The following is a 21,194-nucleotide window of genomic DNA, read 5'->3' on the forward strand; positions in this document are numbered from 1 at the left end:
GAGAAATGTGGGGGGAGAAGGAGAGAAGAAAGGATTCGTGTGTGCAAGGAGGGGGGGGCGAATCATGTGACACTCCCCGTTGACTGTCGCTGCTTTCTTCGTGGCTTTGTTTCCCTGGCAGATCCTCAAAGAACCATTCCCTACTGACTAATTCTATTTTCTCTCCTTGTTACGTTTTTGCTATCCTGTCATAGTCGTGGGGAATTTGTCTCATCCCACATGAATATGAAGGGTGTTCATTGATCGGCGCCAAGGCTCAGCTCAGTCTATTATTCTGCCGCATGGGTTTGGATACATCCAAACTTTCTACAATTGGCCGAGCCCCCATCGGGGTGTTGTTCACGCGTTTTGAGGACCTCTGAATGCCTTGAAAATATTCAAGAATGGCACCAGCCGATTTAATCAGCATCGCTGCCGCATGCTCGTCTCGCGCAAGGGTAAATACTATTGGCGTGGTGGTGGACAAATTGGATATTCATAAGACTCGAGGGTCTTCTTACGGCGCCACGTTCACCATCAAAGACTGTGATTTCGATACTCCCACCTGGCAAGGCGGCCTTAAAGTCAAATATTTCAATGACAACCAGGCTGTGATTCCAATGGTTCAGGTCAATGATGTGATTCTACTTCGAAATCTTCGTGTACGTTCTACACTTCTTGGGCATGGAATGATGGCACTGGTAAAGTCATCAAGAAGGATTGCTGAGTTGATTCGCAGGTCAGTTTCTTTCAGGGTAAGCCGACTGGCGTCGCTTCTCAAAATGACACGGTTTACTGGGCCATCTTTCGACCACAGGCAGGATCTGGCGGGAATTTGTCAATCAGTCGTGGGCCCATCGCTTTTGAGCCAGATTCCAATGAGAAGAAAAGAGCGGCCATATTACTTGCAAATCTAAGGGGCGAGGAAACTCCTCCGGCATTGGAGCCGTCTCCAACCCCGGCGCCAGCTACATATCAACCGCTAAGCTCATATAGTCAAGCTTCGGCTCCAGCCAAAAAATGGTCAGGCTTGCCATTCTCTCTAATTCAAGATGTGAAAGTCGGCCGGCTGACCCAGCTACTGGGCCAGGTAGTCAAGATGAATACCTATGACAGTAACAAAACTTTGATCTACCTCACAGATTACACAACCAACACGTCTCTTATTGACATTAGAAAGGACGACAATGAGTCTGGCGTTGAAGGGGATGAGTATGGCTACTTGTCCCGCAAAAAGCAAAATTGGCCTGGCCCGTGGGGCCAATTATCAATTCAAGTCGCACTTTGGGAGCCACATGCTAGCTTTGCCCGGGAGTATGTCAAAGAGGGCAGCCTTGTTCATCTTACATATGTACATGTCAAGGATGACCGTAGTGGAGGCATTGAAGCTGCGGTTCATAGAGATAAGCGCTTTGAAAATAAGATACACATCAATATTGTTTCAGACGAATACGATGAACGCGCACGAGATCTTATGGAGCGCCGCAGGGCCTACTGGAAGATCCATGGCGAACCAAGCGCAGACCCGAGAAAGGCTGAAAAAAAGGCCGAGAAACAGAAAAAGAATAATCCGAAGCCAAAGGAAGTCAAGAACGAAGAAGGCCAGACAATATTACCAAAGCCAAGTGCACGAACGAAGACCAACCTCTCCAGTAAGCAACCATTTGTGATCCCACTCGAAGAGAGAATTAGAACTGATATGCTTGATAGTCAAATGCCGTGATTACGGGATCCCAGTTCACCTTGATCTCGATTCTATTCTATCTGCTGAAACCCACCTTAATCATATATCGGGCGATGTCACCTATAAAATGCCCTTTCAGAATGTGTGCTATCGCCCTCAGGTTCGAGTGGTCGATTTCTATCCTCCAAATCTAGAGGACTTTGCTGTACAGGTTCCTGTGAACTCTACAACTGGTCATGATAACGAAGAGGAAGACTTAGGTCCCAAGTACACTACCTGGGAATGGTGCTTTTGTTTGCTCGTAGCAGGGACAGGACCTTCGAATCCAAAACAGGAACCTAGGGAGTTCATGAAAATATTTGTCTATGGTGGTGAAGGCACTCATCTGTTAAACCTTGATCCCGATGAGTAAGTACTGATTTACGAGCATGGAATCCGTGTCTCAGCAGGCTAATGATAGATCCGCAGTCTGCATAACAATCCGGATCGACTAAATGAACTAAGAGAGAAGCTTTTCATTCTCTGGGGCAATCTTGAGGAACGCAAACAGCAAGCCGCTGCTACCGATAATGGGAATGATGAATCATGGGCACCGGTCCAGTCCTCTTCAGTGCCTTTTGTCTGTTGTATCAAGGAGTACGGGGTGAAGTGTGATCATTATCAGGACCCAGATGCCATGGCTATTGATGGCAGTGAGGGCATGTGCAGCCAGCCAGGTTGTTCGGGCTGGAACAGGAATTTTGCTATGTTTGGGACCACAATCCATTCATAGACTACATTTGATATTATTTTGGGTTGGTGTCGCGAGGAGTTTGTCTATATGCCTTGGCGAACTACACCTTTGCTGTTATGAAAGGAAAGAAAACTTTACGAAGCACTGAAATAAGATAAAACGTCTCCGTTTATTTGCACTGCTTTAAAACCGCCCGATAAACCCTTCTGTTCAATCTTTGCTTCAATTAGAGAGACTTGGAGCTCAAGTAGCAATCAATGGCAAGGTACCCTCACAGGCAATCCCAGTTGAGACAATATGTAGCTTGTCTGCCTTAGGTCTGGGCCAGTGTTGTTTCTGAACGCTGGTTTGGCGGAATCTTCACGTTTGACACAAGCCACACATAGAAGAACACGACTTAATGAGGCTCCAAAAAAGAGAATGCAGGCGATACATGGAGATGGCTGACAACTGTACAAAAAATAGTCGTGCCCGGGATCGAACCGGGAACCTTCTCGGTGTGAGCGAGACGCCATGACCATTAGGCCACACGACTGCTTATTAATACAATTTCCAAATAAGGGACTTATGTAGTTACGAACTGCGCTTGACTTGAAACCATTCAAGACAAAATGTACTCCAAGGCTCCATCTTGAGGACTCTGCTAATAGAATGTATTTAACCCCTATCGTTTTAAGATAATCTATACAGACTCGTATTTGTTTAAACCATATATCTGGCCCCAAGACAATTTCAGTCCAAACTCAGTGTTTAATCTACCTATGGCTCATTTGCCCAACTATGTACCAACTATGTCAGATGACGTTTGAAAGCTATCGATTTTTCTGGTGGGAAGCATGCCTGAAACATATATGCCAAAATTGAAGTTTTGTGTTATGGAAAGTCGTGTGGCCTAATGGTCATGGCGTCTCGCTCACACCGAGAAGGTTCCCGGTTCGATCCCGGGCACGACTATTTTTGCAAATTGTAAATCGATCCTGAGCCTTCCTGTTATGGACGGCTACATTTTTTTTTTGCCCTTCTTGTATGCAAGATCCTCCTCACGCCACAGCAACCGCGACGGGATTGCTATATTCAGTGGTTGCAACTATCGTAAACCCGACTTGAAATGCATGTATTTCGCATATGGACACAGCGTTCCTGGGCAGTTGCACCTGCGTGTGGCCTCGACTCATTATTTGCTTAATCCATGACCACATTTCAATGGCCGTCGTTTGTCTTGTTGCGAAGGCTGCATGCATAGTGCAGAGTATACGTGGCTCGGTGAGCTTGGAAGTTCAAGCCGTGTCCTCAGGGGTTGCTTTGCATAATCAAATCATATTCTAATTGATACTAATACAAGTTTCCATCTAAGAATCAAACAATTAGATGACTAAATGAGTTCAAGACATCCATAATAATACCACATTCCCTGTGGACAAGGCATGATATCTATTCCCGCCCATTAAAGTCCAGACGCCGTTTTCAAATCCGCGAAAGAAAAGCCCGAACTGCTAGTATCTCAGGAAGATTTAATAACCTCATGAGAGATTAAAGCATGATCAGGACAAACTCCCACATACCAAAATTTGTAGCACAAAGGGTAGAGTCATATGTCGTGTAACGAGTAGTGAAGTATCGATTCCCTAAGATGCACTTAACCCACAACGAAACTTACAGAAACCCATGTACACCGAAACACGCCGCATTTTTATTGAAGAAGAGAAAACAGAAAAGAGAAGAAAGAACCTCCGGAAGACTGAAAAAATGACATAAAGCCAAAAGGGGCTTTTTTAAGAGACGAAGGGCAATCGAAAGATCAACATTTAAACCTTTGTCACTTTGACGATATTGGTGTCAATGCCGTGTGCCACTGGCTCGAATCGACAGCTATCACCTCGGAAACAAGTCTTTTTGCCAGGCTCACTTTGAGGGCAACGGTGACCGTAGATACATTCTGGATCATCACACTCCAGACCAAAGCGACAGGGCGTCATGCGCGCGATAGCCGACAGAATATGAAGTTCCTGCCGAGTTAATTTGCGGTCGTGATCGTGATAGCAATTTTCCTCATTAGGGCATTCTCCAAGCAAGAAATAGTAGTTGCACAGCTTCAGCTTCTTCAATCGATTTAGTTCATCACGCGGGATGCTCTTAAAATCGAGACGATCCACGCGCTGTCCATACTTATTCCTCTCCACTGATTTGGCCGGGGCAGAGGATGATTCTGCTTTGGGACGAACAACCTGGAAGTCGTCTGGAGACCCAGACACTTCATTGGGGGTCGCAGCGGTCAAAGGAGCCCCGGCACCTGAAAAGCTGGTATTGGTTGAAGTGCGCGACAGAGGCGGGGGATTTGAGAATTGGCGCGACGGAGACGGTGTGAGCAAGGACCTTGACGGCAGAGTATGGGTGGTTTTCCAAGCCGGGGCCCAAGTCGGAGCCAGTTTGGAGGACCGAAAAATTTCTGGGAACTTGGCGATCCGGTAGGAATTCTTCACTGTCTCCAACTCTTTCTCGAACGTAACGCCCTCCACAAGAGAGATACGACCAGTAAGGTCGCCTTCTTTCAATATATCCTCCAAAAAGTTTGTGTATTCGGTATTTGACGGGCAGCCCAAGAAGATCTGGTGGCAATGGCAGTTGTAGAGGAAGACTTGGAGGGTCTCTGTGGATGCGCAAGGAACATAAGCTGAGGAATTCTCATGACGGTTTCCATGATATCAATAGCCAACTTACCTTTCATCTTATCGAGAACTGTGTTCTTGGCCGATCCTATATCCACAATCTCCGAGAAAGACATAGTCTCATTGAAGCCTCTGATGAAGTCATGAATCCCGGAAGGGTCTGCGACAATGCCACTCCGAGTGCACATCTCGCCAAAGACCCTGACATTCATGTAAATTTTGGTCAATAACTTTGGTACATTAATATTCGACAGGTTTGTCGTCAGATAAGTATTCAGAGCTATGGAAAGCTGCTTGGCCGCATTGCGACCGCCCTCTTCGCCCTGCTGGAGAAATTCATCTTTGAAGATGATACCTTCTCCATCTAACAGTATGATCACAAAAGGTTCTCGATCCTGGAGGAGCGAGACAACGTATCAGCGCACGTTCAGGTGTTGGCTCACCGCCGCGCTCACCATTATAGACTTGATCTGGTGTATCTGTTGCATCAACTCCATTTCATGAAGTTGAATATCACGATTGAAGCGCGTTTCACGTTCATGATCAAGTTTTTCTTGTTGGAAGGAATTCTCAAGTTCGGTCACTCGTTTAAGGAGCTCCTATCGTATGATAGAATCGCATTAGCGCTGGCCTGGCCGCATGTGAAAGAAGGGAGAGAACTCCAACAGGTCCCATACCTCTATGAGCTGATTTTTCTGCTGATCGACCGTACTTAATGAACGATATCGATCAAGATAAGAAGTTGAATCCATTGCGCTGGAAATTTTTATGTCGTGGGAAGAGAAGAAGTGATTTAGCCAAAAAAAAAAGTGGGTTGGGGAAAATAAGTGAAGGAGAGTTGGATCTTTTAGGACGAAATTGTCATAAAGTTTCCCAAGAACAAGTAGGCGCTTGCGCGATCTTCACGGCGTTTAACCCTGTCTACAAAGAAGATGAGATGAAATCCTCTTAGCGTGTTCTTGAATCTTTGTAAAACGATCAAGTGGAGAATTTACCTTCTTTTAGCTTTATCGCTTTGGTCCTTTTTTTCACTTTTTTTTATTCTTTTTTTTTATAGAAAATTTCGAATCTCAAATGGGGAGACGCGATGCTTAGTCATTAGTCATTTTCCCCGGCCAAGTGGACCGACCCTAAATTGCAACGTGTGATCACCTTCTCTTCCTTGTGTACCTCTCCATCTTCTACCTTGTTCTTCGTAGGCTTTCAAGATGACTCGTTTCGGATTCCTCTCTCTGGCTATTCTCTCTCTCCAGGCCTTCGTGGGCACCGGCTTTGCTGCTGTAAGTTCCCTCTCCTGGGTTGTTTCTTCGCTGGGATTCGCATGACTCTTCACGACTCAAAAATGGATTCAATTGGCTGACTGGACACTTATTTTCTCTTCAATTAGGATGCTGAGACTGTCGCGGAGACTGAGATTGCCAACCTTGCTGTCAAGGCTGAGGCTTCTTTCCCTGCCTCCGAGATCTTTGGCGTTAAGCTCGTCAATGGTCGTCCGACTGAGGCTTTGATTTCTGTCATCAACGACGAGCCGAACCCTGTCACTGTCAACTTCCTTGGAGGTAGCCTTTGGAACTTGGAGGAGGAGAGCAAGGTTGTTCGCAACCTGACTGCCACTCGCTATGGTGTTGAGGTTCCTGCTGGCCAGAAGGAGACCATCCCTTATAGCTTCGCCACCGAAATGCACCCCCAGGATCTTCGTCTGAACATTGCCGCTATTCTGTCGGACAGTGAGGGCAAGTTTTTCACCGTTCAGGCCTTCAATGGCACCGTGAGCGTTGTGGAGCCCGAGACTAGCATCTTTGACCCCCAAATGTAAGACCCCCTTTGAATTGCCATTCGAACTTTTTATAATCCTGGCGGGACTGAATATTGACTGATCATAACCAGCATCTTCTTGTACTTCTTCCTCCTGGCCTGCTTCGGTGGTACTGTCTACTTCTTCTACACTGTCTGGGTCGCTCCTTACTTCCCCCAGAAGCGTAAGAGTGGCAAGACTGGTGAGAAGCGTGCCGCTGGCAGCGCGAAGCGTCCTGAGACCCCCTCTGTCGAGGAGAGCTCTAGCCCCGCCGTCGCCTCCGCTACTACTTATAATGCCGACTGGATCCCCTCCCACCATATCAACCGCCCCGAGGCGCGTAAAGTCAAGGGCAGCAAGAAGCCCCGCGCATAAATTATGCACAAGCACGAAGCTGGTGAAGGATTGATACATGGGGGAATAGGAGCACTAGAGATTTCCACTTTGCAATTTGCTGGGTGCTATTGATTTGGAATGATGAATATTGAGTGTGTGCTGAGAAGGCATATAACTCAACATGAGCGAATTCAAACAAGCATGTACATTTACGAACCCGAGCTGGACTCTGCAAAGTCTTTGAAATTCATTCAGAGGACAATCGGAGTTTTGTATAACAATTAAACCCAACCGGGCCTTTTTTTTTGCGAACATGGTTGGCCATTTTGATTCAAACTCCCATCACACACACTAGTGTAACAAGCCTGGCTCTTCGCTGAAGGCGCAAATTCAAATCTCAGATGTCAGATTGTAGAAATCAGCGTAATCGATATCATCGCGAGGTAGCTAATTACTAACTACATCCATAGTATACATATTGTAGACCGGCTGATATCCGACTCATAAGGCTGACCTCTGATCACAATTGCCTCCACTGTACGAACTCTTCTTCTAAGTGCTTTTTCAATTCAGTAAATTTGTTGCCAAAATTCCTACCACAACGCCAGCAGACAAAGTCCTGATTTAGGTAATAATGGCTACTCGTGGGAGATATCCGAGGGTCGTCTTGAGATAAAGGGAAGTCATCAATGGGCACGAAGAAAGGCGTGGCAAAGCTGTTATAGTGATTTCGAGACTTCAAACGGTCACTATAACGATCCACCGCAATGACATGTACGTGGAGATGGTTCATTGAAGGTACTGCGTGGATCCCACACATCACCTCCACGTCCCAGTCTCGACCCCGGGGTAGCTCGTCTGGTGGGGGATCAGCATTGAGGGCGTTCTGCCTTTCCTGCTCTAAAGCCGAATATTTCCCATATTTACGCCGTAGCTCGCCAGCTGCTAGAGAGCGAAGCTTTTGCGCCTCGAACTTCACTTTGGCGAGGAACTCTTCATCCTTGAAGGCTTCGAAGGGATGAAGAAGGTATTTGGTTTTGTCGCGAGGGAGAAGTAGCAGATGGAGCGATGACTTTGGGAACATATCGTAGATAGCAACAAAATCTGCATTATGGTAGATCACAACATTGGGTGGATAAGCCTCCGGATTTGCAATATAAGCCCCTAACCCATCGCGGCCTCCGAAATAGGGCTTTCGAAGGGAGGCGGAATTCGGGTTAGTTGTGTTTTGTTTAGGTTGCTTAGGATGGGAAGACATTAGTTCGGTAACTAAACAAGATCGAAAGTCAGTTATTCATTATTCAGCTTGTTGACAAGAAAAACTTGAGATTGAAGCTCTTCGTCAATTCATCCTGTTGTAATGAACTCACAGGCGTTTCTCTTCTCTGCCGTGCCGCTATGCGATTTGGATACAGACCCATTTCCGGTAGATTCTTGCTCCATGGCGGGCATAAAGGGTGGCTTTATAGCTTCACTAAGTCACATCGGGACAAACGGCGTTGGTCAAACGAATAGCTGAAGAAAGGAGTTGTCGCAAGGCAAAAGAGTGAAGATCGTCGAAATCCGCGGCTTTCACTCCCCGCAATCCCAATGCGGTTTAGTGCGGGACCATTGAAAAGCGATTCAACTGCGCGGTGAACAGCGACATTCTTCGTGCGCAACAATGGGCCCCAAAAAGAAGATCGATAACCGTGGAGGTGGTCCTAAGCCTGGCACTAAACAGGCCAAGGCTGCTGCGGAGAAATCTGACAAGAAGCCAGCCCCAAGTGGCTCCGAGGAGCCTAAGAAACCGTCTGTGAAGGAGGTTATTGGTGGCGCATCATGGACGGGCAAATTACCAGTCAATATGCTATCGGAGCATTGTCAGAAACAAAAATGGGAAAAGCCGGAGTATGGCATGGTAAGATATCATTGACGTAGAAGCTCTATATTGGCGGGAACTCAACATACTAATCAGTGGCTCTATGGTACAGATCCAATCTCGCGATGGCTTTCTATCCTCTGTGACCCTCAAACGAATCGATCCTAAAACTAAAGAATTAACCGTCCTTCCTCCAATGAAAGTTCCCCAATCGCATAAAGAGCTCGCGACCCAATCGACAGCCCTCGAAGCCCGCCATTTCGCCGCCGCCTTTGCGCTTTTCCGTGTATGCAATATGCGCAACTTGCACATGATGCTTCCCCCAACGTATAAGAAATTATGGAGAGAGGATTTCACAGATATCAAGACGGCTGATACAAAAGAAGGCAAAGGCTGGCTCTATGAAGCGGATCCATTCTTAGCTAAGCTTGAGCGTGAAAGTGCAGCTGCCGACCTGGAAAAGAAGAGAGCAGAGCGCCAAAAGGCACAAGCTAAAGAGAAGGTCTCATCGGTTGATATTGGCTTGGGAAACGGAGATAACAAGAGCAAACGCATTTGGTCACAGGCACCTAAAGTGGACATGGGTGCTCGGATCCGTCGTGATATTGAGAGTCTCCTGCGTCAACATACTGTTTGGAATCCGCATGGTGTGAAGATCCCACCAAAAGAGTCCCAGGACATCGTGGAAGAGTTCTCCAAACTTGGATTCCGCCGCAGTCATATTGAGGAAGCTGTGGCCGAATGTAAAGATCGTGAAGAGGTGCTAGAGTGGCTGCTTGTCTATGTTCCTGAGGATGATCTGCCGCGCTGGAGTTTACCAGAAGGCTACTCTGCTGGAGTCAGCCTCGCAGCTGGGGACCTTGCCCGCGAGGCAAAAATCAAGAGACTTGCTTCAATTGGCTACCCAGTAGATCTGTGTTCTTTGATTCTTGACAGCAAGAAGGGAGATGAACTTGCGGCTGCAGAATATCTGCAGAGCACGTTGACCCATGGAGCAGCTTTTGCATCTGCGTCTATACCTGACGGTGATACTGAAGCTTGGAAAGAGGAGCAGGAGACACTTGAAGCCATCTTTGGCGAGCGTTATTCCCGAATTTCAGACAAGGTCTGCGAAATTAAGAGCGAAGCGCCGGAGCTTCCTGAGAACACCACAATCCGCTTCCATGAGCCATCTACTCATTATCCAACCACTCCTCCAGTCATCATCATCCAAACGAAAGGTATACCCGCCTATATTCGACTCAGCGCAATTCGTCGAGCAGTACAGCATGCCGAGGAAAATTTCAGCGGAGAGCCTATGGTCTTCAACATTTTGGACTGGTTGGAAGTCAACTTTACTGATATCATGGAGAATCCTGGAAGACTGCGAGAAATCTCTGCAGTGACTGCTTCATCTTTATCGACTGAAACCAAAGAGATCCCTGCACGATCAGGCCGGAAACAGCGCAGGGGCATTGACTGGAAAGCCAATTCGCCCCAAAGTGTCACCATTCGGGAGGCCTGGGAGGCCAAGCAAGCCAGTGCAGCGCAGGTCGAAATGTCACAAAAACGACAAGCCTTACCTGCGTGGAACACTCAAGATGCTATCATCCAAGCTGTCAACTCGAACCAAGTCACCATTATCTCCGGTGAGACTGGTAGTGGTAAGAGTACACAGTCTGTACAATTTGTTCTAGATGACATGATAAAGCGTGGTCTTGGAGGCGCCGCAAATATCATTTGTACTCAACCTCGTCGAATCTCAGCTCTTGGTCTCGCTGACCGTGTGAGTGATGAGCGTTGCGCTACTGTTGGAGATGAAGTCGGATATGTGATTCGGGGAGAGTCAAAGGCCAAGCAGGGTACGACGAAGATCACATTTGTGACCACTGGTGTCTTGCTACGCCGGATCCAGTCTGGTGGCGATGCCGATGGCAACGTAGCAAGTTCTTTGTCGGATGTTTCCCACGTTGTAGTTGATGAGGTTCACGAGCGAAGTTTGGATACCGATTTCCTCCTGGCTCTTCTCCGCGATGTCCTGCGTTACCGGAAGGACCTTAAGGTCATTCTCATGAGTGCTACACTTGATGCGGACATCTTCATGAATTACTTCGGCGGCCGTGACAAGGTCGGCCTAGTCAATATCCCTGGTCGAACATTTCCAGTTGACGACTATTATCTCGATGATGTTATACGATACACTGGCTTTGCTCCCGAGTTGAGTGAGAACTATGAGGACGATGCACCGCGGGGCGAGGAATCATTAGGCAAGGCTTTACGAAGTGTGGGCATGGGTATCAACTACGAGTTGATTGCGACCACCGTTGAATACATTGATGATCAATTAGGTGATAAACCGGGTGGGATTCTCATCTTCTTGCCGGGTACTCTGGAAATCGAAAGATGTCTCACGGCCATCAGAAGGATTCCCAATGCACACCCTCTCCCATTACATGCATCCTTGTTACCGGGTGAACAAAAGCGAGTTTTCCAAACACCACCGAAAGGCAAACGAAAGATTATTGCAGCCACAAACGTGGCGGAAACATCAATTACAATTGAGGACGTCGTTGCTGTCATCGATACTGGTCGAGTCAAAGAGACGAGTTACGATCCCAAGGACAACATGGTTCGTCTGCAGGAGGTCTGGGCATCACAAGCAGCATGTAAACAGCGCCGCGGTCGTGCAGGTCGTGTCCGTGCCGGTACATGCTACAAGCTATACACTCGTAAGGCCGAGTCAAACATGGCTCAACGACCTGATCCGGAAATTCGTCGCGTTCCCTTGGAACAATTGTGTTTATCAGTGAAGTCTATGAAGGGCATTGACGATGTCGCCACTTTCCTGGCGAACACAATCACTCCCCCAGAGAGCATTGCCGTCGAGGGTGCTCTCAATTTCCTACATAGAATCGGGGCCATGGATCACAGCACCCTGACGGCGTTGGGTCGGTACCTATCGATGATTCCAGCCGACCTCCGATGTGCAAAATTAATGATCTACGGCTCTATCTTTGGTTGTATGGAACCTTGTTTAACAATTGCTGCTATTCTAACAGTGAAAAGTCCATTTGTTTCTCCCCGCGAGAAAAGAGAAGAAGCAGATTCTGCCAAAACATCCTTCTCTCGTCCTGGCGACGGAGATCTTCTTACAGACCTATTCGCCTACCAGTCCTGGTCTGAACGAGCCCGTGCCCAAGGCTATTGGCAAACACAAACATGGTGTGCATCGAACTTTCTCTCTCACCAAACTCTCCGAGATATCTCATCCAATCGCGCGCAATTCGTCACATCTCTCAAAGACGCCGGAATCTTACCAGTAGATTACACAGACGCATCGACGAGCTGGAACCGCAATGCCTCGAATCGAAATTTACTACGCGCTTTGGTAGCGGGTGCTTTCCAGCCGCAAGTAGCTCAAATTTCCTTTCCCGATAAGAAATTCGCTAGTTCAGTTACTGGTACGGTTGAGGTTGATCCTGATGCTCGAACGATCAAATATTTCAATCAGGAGAATGGTCGTGTCTTTATTCATCCCAGTTCTATCCTTTTCTCGGCACAGGGATATCCAAGCTCAGTGGCTTATTTGAGCTATTTCACTAAGATGGCCACGAGCAAGGTCTTCATTCGCGATCTCACCCGTAAGTTTTCTCTGACTTTTAACCCTTCTAGTGACTGTGACTAATCGGGCCACTCAGCTTTCAACGCATACTCTTTGCTGCTTTTCTGCGGATCTATTACTCTTGATACAATGGGCCGCGGTCTGGTCGTCGATGGTTGGCTTCGACTACGTGGTTGGGCCCGTATCGGTGTTCTAGTTTCCCGTCTTCGGACAATGTTGGATGAAGCCCTTGCGGCCCGAATTGATAATGCGGCTCTTGGGTCTGATGGGGGCGCTGATGATAAGGTGATTGAGGCCGTAAAGAGACTGATTGAGTTCAATGGGCTTGATCAATGATGTGATTTGGTTAGATTTGGTTTCCAAAGTGAGGTGTTGGATCTAGGGAGTTGGTGCATAATAGATACAGCTCACGAGAGCCATTGACTATAGATCAAAGGTGCATGTCATTTTCCCCTACGGCACATTACTTGTGGACGTGTGATACTTATAGGGGCAGCTGAGGCAATCTACAGATACACAGGCATACTGCATCGTACACTGAATTGAACCCCTTAAGACTATGTCCTTGTGCAATATCTGCCTAGTAATATGAGTTACGTAGCAATGCATGCAAAGAGAGACATCCTGAGGCAATATACTTCGGATCATGCGATATGGCGATGACTGGAAACAGGAGAAGCAACTTGAGGAAAGCGAACATAAGCAAAGGATCGTGATTAGAGTAGTGCCCGCAGGCCAAACTGAAATTGAGATATGCTTCATCACGGAGGAAGACAACGCATAAAGGAAAAGGTATGTATCGTGAATGGGAAGACAAAGAGAAGAAGGTGGAAAAAGAAAAGACGCCGGAGAAAGCAGACCATGTACGAAACGCCTCCCGACCATTAGACTCCTCGCGTCCGGCACATGGCGTCAAGTCATACCGATGTCGTGAAGATTGAAAAAGGGGTAGTAGTAGTAAAGAAATGTCTCAGAAGAAGGTGAACTAGAAACGCCGGTCGATACACAATTTCATGATTCACTCCGAACCCCATCCTTGAACCCTGAAAGCAGTGCTTGAAATGAGATATGAAAATGGGTAATGAACGTGATTTGACGAAGAATCGAGCATATGTATCGCTTGGAAATGGGGGACGAAAACTCAGTAATTCTCGGAGCCGTCCAGACGGCGAGGATTCTTGAGTGAAGTTGGACGAGGAGAGTGAAGCCTCGGTGAACCTCGGCCTCAACGTAAAGAGAAGCGCGCTTGAAGCGGCGATCGGAGTACTTCTCAAAGATGGCCTGGTGATGACGCTGAGCATCTTCGCAGCATTCGAGCATGGTCGACATGACATGTTGTAATTGCTCATAGAGATAGCCACTATAGTATGCATGGGAGGGTGTCTAAGACAATAGAGTTAGCAAGGAATAAGGTTAGGAGGACAAGGGATAGAAAGGGGTAGGAATGATCATACCCAGCATCCCTTTTGCAGCATCAGCCGTGCCAAACAGTGTGCACCCGCAGCAGCAAAGCTTGGAGGTGTGCAGACAAATCGCTCATCCATGATGGTCAGTTCGAGGAAGTACTTGGCGACAGTTCGAGTTTCCAGGTCATAGTCATCAGCCTTGCTGATGCGACGAAGAAAGCTCATTGGGCCAGGCCAACCGAGGTCGAAATCAAGAATTGAAAGCATGAAACGTTCAGCCTTCAGAATCTCATCCACATCGTAACCTCCATCGACCATGTAGACGATTTCTTGAACCGAAGGGGCGGTAATTTCTTCATACTTGGCGGCAATGAAGATAGCAGTGGCTCCGACGAGCTGCAACTTGCCGAGTGAAACGATTTTGCGGGAAAGGAACCGATCGATATAGTTTACACAGAGAAACAGGGTCTCTGGGAGGAGGGCAAATCGGAAGTGCACCTGTACAAGCCAATCCATGAGGACCGAGCGCATGGACCATTGAATTTCGGCTTGGTTCGCCATGTAATCGGGAAGAGGAAGCATCTCGATCTGTGTGTAAATAATCAGTATCTTTGAAGTGAAGTAACGCAATGATACAAGCATGTCAATTATACCTCTTTTTGACGGAGATGTAGGAAGATCTCGCTGCTGTATTCTGCAACCATGCTCGAGTCGAAGAAGTCTTCGATGATTTCTTCTTCTGTTCGAGACTCATCGACAATACTCTTGGCCTGGAGCATTTGTCGTTTGGTCATAGATGTAATCCGAGGGAAGATCACATTCGTAGTACCACCAGTAGTGTTATCAGTGCGTGAAAGGTATGGGGGGGAGGTAGTCGACCTCATCATCCTCCCAATCCTCTGCGTCAAGCTCAGCTGGTACAGCGACGGCTTCGTTGGAATGAGATTCAGGAACAGTTGAGAGCTTGGTATACTGAGACGAAGCTTTAGTCTCTTCGTGATCAGAGAGAGTGCTATCAGATACAGCAGACTTATGCGCTTCGTCTCTCGCCTTGACCTCCACCTTTTCTACTTCAGCTTCAGGCTCTTCAATAATTACGGGCTCCTCCTTTTGAACCTCATTTTTCTTCACAACCATTGTTTCGACAGATGAGGCGCTGCGGCGGACAGGCTGAGGGACTTCCTTGGATGATTCGCGTTCGGTGACAGGCTCGAGTTGTTGATCGCGGAAAACGGTATTGTTTCTCCTTAATGGTTGTGGTTTTTGAGCTTTTCCAGCGGGGTTCATGGGCTTCGTAGTTACATTGTTTAGAAGACCCTTGATGCCAGATATCGATAATGGGCGTTGAGCTGGCTGAGCCAAGGGGGCCTTGCTCTCAACCACCTGGATATTAGATTTGCCATGGATGGCGGAGTCGTCGCGCGAGGATCGACCTAGATCCTTTGTGTTGCTAACATCTCCAAATGCTCGTCGAGCACCATTCTTCGCGTTCTGGGCCACCACGCTCAACGCCGGCGTCGACTTGTTTCGCTGATGAATAACCTTGCCTCCATGGGTAGACGGTGGGATATTCTCGTCTCCACGGACGCGAATTCGCTGAGGCTGCATGGTCTAGTCAGTATCAAAGTCTTCTTGGCGCGCGATACAACGCGATTGCACGAAATGGGGTGTGCTGATGTATAGTCTTCTATACATTACATCCATCTCAACCATTGCGTTGCCGCACGTGTAGGCAATTCAAACAATAATAAATCAAAAGAAAAGAAAAGAGCACCTATTTACCTTCGCATCCATATTGTCGTCGTCACTGCCACAAAGGCGAAGGCAGGAAAGGGTTGTCGGTGGTTGTTGAATGGGAGGAAAATAGAGAGGAATTGAAGTTGTTTATGTTTTGCTGAGTTCAGTTGGAAAGGGCCGAGTGGGCCCGCCTGCAGTTCCTCTCAGCAAAACAAACACTTCTCCTAGGGGGGTCCAGGCGTCCCGTAAGGGCGTTTCACCCCGTCACCGCGGACAACGGGCGCTAGGGTTGTTATAGGAGTCTGGGATTCATCACCATAATAGTCTAAAGCAATTCAAACGAATGAAAATTGAGAGGAGTTCACTCTTTCTCTCTTCTTTCTGTCAGTTTCTGAGGGGTTTGTAGAAGGGAAAAAATGAAGCTTAATCATTGAAGTTAGAAGTAGAGAAAGCATTGAGTGAAGGCCCAAGTAGAAGGATGCCTGTAATATTACATTACCACATTCTTACCTGTCAAAATTACGCATGCCGCATTGTGTCGAGTTTGCATCGTTTGTTCTGATTATGTCATCCACGTGCCTGACGAGCTTATCGGCTTATCTATGACGTTATCATCTTATCGACACGTCTCCCTCGGCGATGCCATTTTTGCATTTTCATAAAAATCACCCACTCCAGGGATGAGAAAGTGACCAAAAATTATCCTCAATAGCGCGGTGACCTTCTCATCTAATTCCGCTATTTTTTGTATCTGCAAACTTCTTAGGGCGAGTGCAATCGCCGCTAAGGCTGACGGGTGGCCCCGGACGCGCTAGTACGCGGATCCACGTGACCCACTGGCCGGAATCAAGCGGTAAAGCAAGTTCAGGTCCAACAAGTTTGCGAATTGCAGCCAAATCGCATCCTCACTCTTACTCGTCATTGCGGTGGAAAGTTCAACATCTTGTTCTGTGGGTTCTCCATATTTCTTCTGTTGTGTTCCCCCTGAGAAGGAGAATGAAGAAGCGGGGCGCCATCGGTTGGTCAGGAAGGACAAGGGAAAAAAGTATCGGTCTGGACAACTCATTCGCTAGCGCTGTTTTCTTACCCCGTTCTGGCCCTTTTTTGGGTGCCAGGCGGTTCCAAAGTTCCGTTGTTAGTCTTTTTCTTGTCGTAATTCGATCCAAAAACGTCCTTTCTTTTAGGATATCTACTATGTAAATCATTTAAGTTACATTAAGTTACTCTTGTAGTTAAAATTAATCCTCTTCTCTCCTCCCCGCCTTTTCATTCGAGGACCCTGCGACACACTCTTCTTTTTAATTCTGGGTCTGCAAGGTTCCAGGGAGAATGCTCTGTAACCTATGAGCCCCTCCTTTTGCCCACGAATAATCCCTTGGATTCTATTTATTGGAGTTGATCCTCTCTCTCCCATTCTGCTCTTACGTAGGTGAGGAGGGGTAAACTCAGCCGGTGCAGATCATGCGAAACATGCTGAGACTGGCTTCGGTCATGCGATATGGACCATACTGGATCCCAAGGGGAGACTGATTTACTGTACATGGTACAGTAATCTTTGATTGTCCGAGTTGTCGATGATCGGCTCAGCGTACAACTCTGCAGCCGGTGTTTGATGTTCGCCTCTCCCATCACCCCCCCCCCCCCTTCGGGCGACTCCCAGTCACACCCGATGCTTTTCCTCCCCGCTATGAAGATCCTCCGGGTTTTCAGAACGTGCGAAATTGGTCGCAAAGCTCAAACCTTCACCTAGAATACCCTGGAAGCACAATGCGACAAGGATGCGCTTGCGACGGATCGCATGGGCACCGCCAATGTCGCCGGTGTGCGACAAGCCTGGTGCTCGCCCGTAGAACGTAAAACCACAGACGGCATGAAGCAAAGCTAATTGCAAGGCTGGTTCCATTGGCTATCAATGACAACTCATCTGTCTGGTTGTAATTTGTCATTTTGACACAAGTTGCTACAGTAATAATACTGTAGGTATTCATCTTCTGAGGGGGAGGCGACTAAGGTACTTGGCTATGACCTTGCAACTTGGATCGTTCGCCCTACACCGACCTAGAAAAGGTTGAATTGATAGTCAAACACCATCCAATATGATTCTATTCATATCAGTTCCACTCCGACCGTGAATCTCTTTATGATTAGTAGGGTAGATCGCTCGGCGCAATGGGCTTGCAGAGTTGCGACGGCGTGCGCATTGCGAAATAGACCCGGATCTCGGGACTTCCATTACGTTGAAGAGGTCCACTGGCAAAGATCGAGGGGGACAAAACTTCAAAATTCAAAGGATCCAATCTAAATGAAAATCAAATAAATCATTCATTGAACCGTTGCAAAGTCCATATTCACTGTAAATACAGGGGGAACATACTGCGCCGGCCACCAAAGGCGCAACTTTGTCCATGTCACCGACCCCGACTGGCCGTTTTCTCGCTTTAGGTGAAACCCATTCGTACGCACCCACCTCAACTCTACTCAACCACCAATCTAGTCGACCTTCTCCTCCACCCCTCCTACGTCGCCCACTCTTCACTTGCTTGGGTATTGTCCTCTTTCTTACTCTACTTCAATCTGAGATCAACCGTGTTCCGCTCAAAGGTCTCGTCTGTCTAGGACCACCGCTGACCCTATACTGCTGCAGCGCTTCGTTAGAGCCAGAGAAACGAAGACAATCCCCTCGTCCATCCACCGACAACGCTCATCGACCATCGTATCACTTGGTCTTCGGTCATTCGACCATCTGCGACTGTGAAGAATACTGTTTGGTTTGTCTTAAGGTGCGTCTACCCTCTCCTCCATCTGATGTCGTCTTCGTTCTGTTCTCGTCATGCCCACCCATACCACCCATCACCTGCTCGCAAGGTCGATCCGGACTCGATGAGCAAACAGTCCTTTATTCATCTTGAAGATCTTCCATTCCTCCTACCTTTGAACTTCATAACTTGAGAATCCGCATTGTGCTGACTTGAGATTCGTGGGTTTCTCGTCTAGATTTACCGACTCCTCCTCTTCCGGCTCGTTCTCGGTTCTTGCGACAACAGATTCCCCTCCATCCTCCTCACCACCCCCAAATCGAAAAAAAAACCCTACAAATCTTACTCTTTCGCCTATCAACAAACCGGTGGTGGTCTCATCCACTTGCCAATCTTTTCGACTTTTTAAATTAGTGGTAGGTTCGATGGAATTCCCCTCCCGCACAAGCCTTCCCTGTGTCCTCCGGTCATGAATCCCATCCTCCCGTATAGCAGCCCTCTATCACACAGAATCAGTGGGTTGATGCAGTCATCGCAATAGCAGCAGGAGTTTCGTAGTCATTTTGGACTTGCCCATCATGCAAGCAGTCCACCATGATGCGCTCTCTGCTTTCGCAGACCAACCGGTCCTTGTGGATGGCTCATCCCGGGACTTGTCGCTTAAGGGACCTGTCCCTAAGAACGTCGCTTTTGAATTGCTATTGGATGAGAACTCTAAAGTTCGAGCCCGTATTCCGATGCGCGTGCAAATATTTCCCCACGATACGACTGATTCTATAGTGACCACTGTCAAAAATTTCTATGGCATCTACGACGGCACCGCCAGTGGGGTGAGCTTTGAAGATGAACATGGGACCACTCTCATCGCAAGGTATGAAAACTTGAAGAATAACGGGACGGTTTACGTGCGAGTCATCCCAATTCCTTCTTATGGTGAGTTCTATGGTGGATACTCTGTCGAGCGCAAGCGGCCCAGTTTGGGTGAGCCTTTTCAGATGGTCGATGGCGCTGCGCCAGCTCTTGAGCAGCCATCGCGACCATCCTCGCGACTCACAAGGAATCGCAGCGCCTCTCCATCTAATAGAAGCCTTCGTGGTGCTTCTCAGCACAAAGCCGGTTCTCGTCATGGTTTCAAAAGCCGGGGTTCAAGCCATGCCGGCTTTCCAGATGATGAAGCCGACCTAAGCGACAGCGAAGGAAGCTTCTCTCGCAGATCTCGCGGCGATGCCTTTGCCAGCTCTGAAATAAGTATGGAAAATATACTACAGGATGGCCGTCGCAAACGTCCAAAATTCGACAGCTCGGTAAGTGTGATCCATGGTCAACCTTGTGCGCGGATGGGTTTTTCCTTCCTCTTTTTTTTCACTTGTTCGCCTTCTAACAAGTTCATGTCTATAGGAACTCCCACTCTTCGTCCCTCCTCAAGTACCTCTTACTACCTCCACCTCCTCTATCTCTCCTCAACGTCGCTCGGTCGGCCAAGAAGGTGCCGGCTCACCTTTTGCTCGTCCTACCCATCGCCCATACAACTACCAACAAGCACTGCCCTCGCCGCAGAGTTATGGCCACAGTGAATACGGCGTACAATCCGGACGTAATGGTGTATATGCTACGCCCATGATGCCAGATCATGCTCAGCGTGTACCATATAGCAACTCTGCCTCGCGAGTGAGTGGTCCTGGCATTCTGCCCACGCCAGATCCCACCATCGCCAGCTGTATTTCCGACGAGGATGTCGCTATGCAGCTGATCCGCCTTGGAGATGCCTCCAACTTCTCTCATGGGCGTACCTCAGCATCAACATTAGATGATGCTTTCAGTGGAGCAGCCGATGCCGCCTCTTCCACTGGTGCAACCAGCGATGGCGAAGACTTTAGCGAGGACGAAGATGACCTGCCTGCTCGTCGCAGGCTTGAATCAAGTCCCATGCTTCCCCCTGGCACTGTCAAGCCCCATCACAAGCGCTTGGATGATATCCTCCCCAGTGCCGACAGCAGTGATCACAGTTCTGACGGCGTCGATGAAGGCATCAAGAGTGAGGTCGAGGATGACGTCTTATACAAGGAGTTTGTGCCTAAAGCCAAGAAATCCAAGAGTCGTCCAATGTCTACCAAGCCTCGCAGCCAGAAGCCTGCGCCGAAGGCCATTAAGACAAAGAACGCACCGCCTGTCTCCCGCAAGTCCTCCGACAAATCGGCTGGGCCTGTTGTCCCTCCTAGCCCTAGTTCTGTCCGCAAGGTTTCTGGTGGCTCTGTCAACTTCCAGCATCAGCTTGGTGCGGATGAGGAAGATCTTTCTACAAAACCCCGCTGCCAACGCTGTCGCAAGAGTAAGAAAGGTTGTGATCGTCAACGTCCCTGTGGGCGTTGTAAGGATGCTGGAATTGGCATTGAGGGTTGCATCAGTGAAGACGAGGGCAATGGTCGAAAGGGTCGTTATGGACGCCACATGGGTGTCCCCGTCAAGAAATCTCTTGACGATGCATCGGATGATGGTCACAGCCATGGGCATGACCATGAGCACGAGCATGAAATCCCGCCAATGCCAAACACGCCGTTGGCAGGCGCAGACATTGCCGACAAGAACAAGAAGCGAAAGCGCTAGTTATACATCTTGATCCCTTTCTTTAGTCCTGGGCTT

At 48.1% G+C, this 21,194-nt stretch overlaps 10 protein-coding genes across 10 annotated transcripts; 5 read left to right on the plus strand and 5 right to left on the minus strand.

Moving 5' to 3' along the window:
• Positions 1 to 383: 383 nt before the first annotated feature.
• Positions 384 to 2,435, plus strand: N7469_007316 (uncharacterized protein; the record flags this gene model as incomplete). The annotated part of the gene is made up of 4 exons (XM_056646234.1): positions 384 to 641; positions 719 to 1,631; positions 1,690 to 2,071; positions 2,132 to 2,435. 4 exons carry the CDS (start codon positions 384 to 386, stop codon positions 2,433 to 2,435), a joined length of 1,857 nt encoding a protein of 618 aa, XP_056499675.1.
• A 1,766-nt stretch (positions 2,436 to 4,201) lies between these two features.
• N7469_007317 (CCCH zinc finger protein) lies at positions 4,202 to 5,814 on the minus strand (the record flags this gene model as incomplete). The annotated part of the gene is made up of 4 exons (XM_056646235.1): positions 4,202 to 5,043; positions 5,115 to 5,457; positions 5,518 to 5,661; positions 5,740 to 5,814. The coding sequence occupies 4 exons, from the start codon at positions 5,812 to 5,814 to the stop codon at positions 4,202 to 4,204; spliced, it is 1,404 nt and encodes a 467-aa protein (XP_056499676.1).
• Positions 5,815 to 6,270: 456 nt separating this feature from the next.
• N7469_007318 (putative translocon-associated protein, alpha subunit) lies at positions 6,271 to 7,232 on the plus strand (the record flags this gene model as incomplete). Its single annotated transcript, XM_056646236.1, has 3 exons — positions 6,271 to 6,342; positions 6,450 to 6,874; positions 6,950 to 7,232. 3 exons carry the CDS (start codon positions 6,271 to 6,273, stop codon positions 7,230 to 7,232), a joined length of 780 nt encoding a protein of 259 aa, XP_056499677.1.
• A 481-nt stretch (positions 7,233 to 7,713) lies between these two features.
• Positions 7,714 to 8,636, minus strand: N7469_007319 (DNA 5'-adenosine monophosphate hydrolase; the record flags this gene model as incomplete). Its single annotated transcript, XM_056646237.1, has 2 exons — positions 7,714 to 8,462; positions 8,564 to 8,636. The coding sequence occupies 2 exons, from the start codon at positions 8,634 to 8,636 to the stop codon at positions 7,714 to 7,716; spliced, it is 822 nt and encodes a 273-aa protein (XP_056499678.1).
• Positions 8,637 to 8,856: 220 nt separating this feature from the next.
• On the plus strand, positions 8,857 to 12,991 carry N7469_007320 (RNA helicase; the record flags this gene model as incomplete). The annotated part of the gene is made up of 3 exons (XM_056646238.1): positions 8,857 to 9,093; positions 9,167 to 12,674; positions 12,732 to 12,991. 3 exons carry the CDS (start codon positions 8,857 to 8,859, stop codon positions 12,989 to 12,991), a joined length of 4,005 nt encoding a protein of 1,334 aa, XP_056499679.1.
• Positions 12,992 to 13,666: 675 nt separating this feature from the next.
• Positions 13,667 to 14,855, minus strand: N7469_007321 (cyclin family protein; the record flags this gene model as incomplete). The annotated part of the gene is made up of 3 exons (XM_056646239.1): positions 13,667 to 14,038; positions 14,110 to 14,649; positions 14,715 to 14,855. 3 exons carry the CDS (start codon positions 14,853 to 14,855, stop codon positions 13,667 to 13,669), a joined length of 1,053 nt encoding a protein of 350 aa, XP_056499680.1.
• A 49-nt stretch (positions 14,856 to 14,904) lies between these two features.
• Positions 14,905 to 15,669, minus strand: N7469_007322 (uncharacterized protein; the record flags this gene model as incomplete). The annotated part of the gene is made up of 1 exon (XM_056646240.1): positions 14,905 to 15,669. One exon carries the CDS (start codon positions 15,667 to 15,669, stop codon positions 14,905 to 14,907), a length of 765 nt encoding a protein of 254 aa, XP_056499681.1.
• Positions 15,670 to 17,458: 1,789 nt separating this feature from the next.
• Positions 17,459 to 17,701, minus strand: N7469_007323 (uncharacterized protein; the record flags this gene model as incomplete). The annotated part of the gene is made up of 1 exon (XM_056646241.1): positions 17,459 to 17,701. The coding sequence occupies one exon, from the start codon at positions 17,699 to 17,701 to the stop codon at positions 17,459 to 17,461; it is 243 nt and encodes an 80-aa protein (XP_056499682.1).
• Positions 17,702 to 18,203: 502 nt separating this feature from the next.
• Positions 18,204 to 18,963, plus strand: N7469_007324 (uncharacterized protein; the record flags this gene model as incomplete). Its single annotated transcript, XM_056646242.1, has 2 exons — positions 18,204 to 18,578; positions 18,793 to 18,963. The coding sequence occupies 2 exons, from the start codon at positions 18,204 to 18,206 to the stop codon at positions 18,961 to 18,963; spliced, it is 546 nt and encodes a 181-aa protein (XP_056499683.1).
• A 169-nt stretch (positions 18,964 to 19,132) lies between these two features.
• Positions 19,133 to 21,158, plus strand: N7469_007325 (putative C6 finger domain protein; the record flags this gene model as incomplete). Its single annotated transcript, XM_056646243.1, has 2 exons — positions 19,133 to 19,858; positions 19,953 to 21,158. The coding sequence occupies 2 exons, from the start codon at positions 19,133 to 19,135 to the stop codon at positions 21,156 to 21,158; spliced, it is 1,932 nt and encodes a 643-aa protein (XP_056499684.1).
• Positions 21,159 to 21,194: the final 36 nt, after the last annotated feature.

Source organism: Penicillium citrinum, assembly GCF_028827155.1.
Source record: "Penicillium citrinum strain IBT 23319 chromosome Unknown utg000006l:1.0-3011923.0:1.0-3012962.0, whole genome shotgun sequence".
In the NCBI taxonomy this organism is placed as follows: Eukaryota; Fungi; Ascomycota; class Eurotiomycetes; order Eurotiales; family Aspergillaceae; genus Penicillium; species Penicillium citrinum.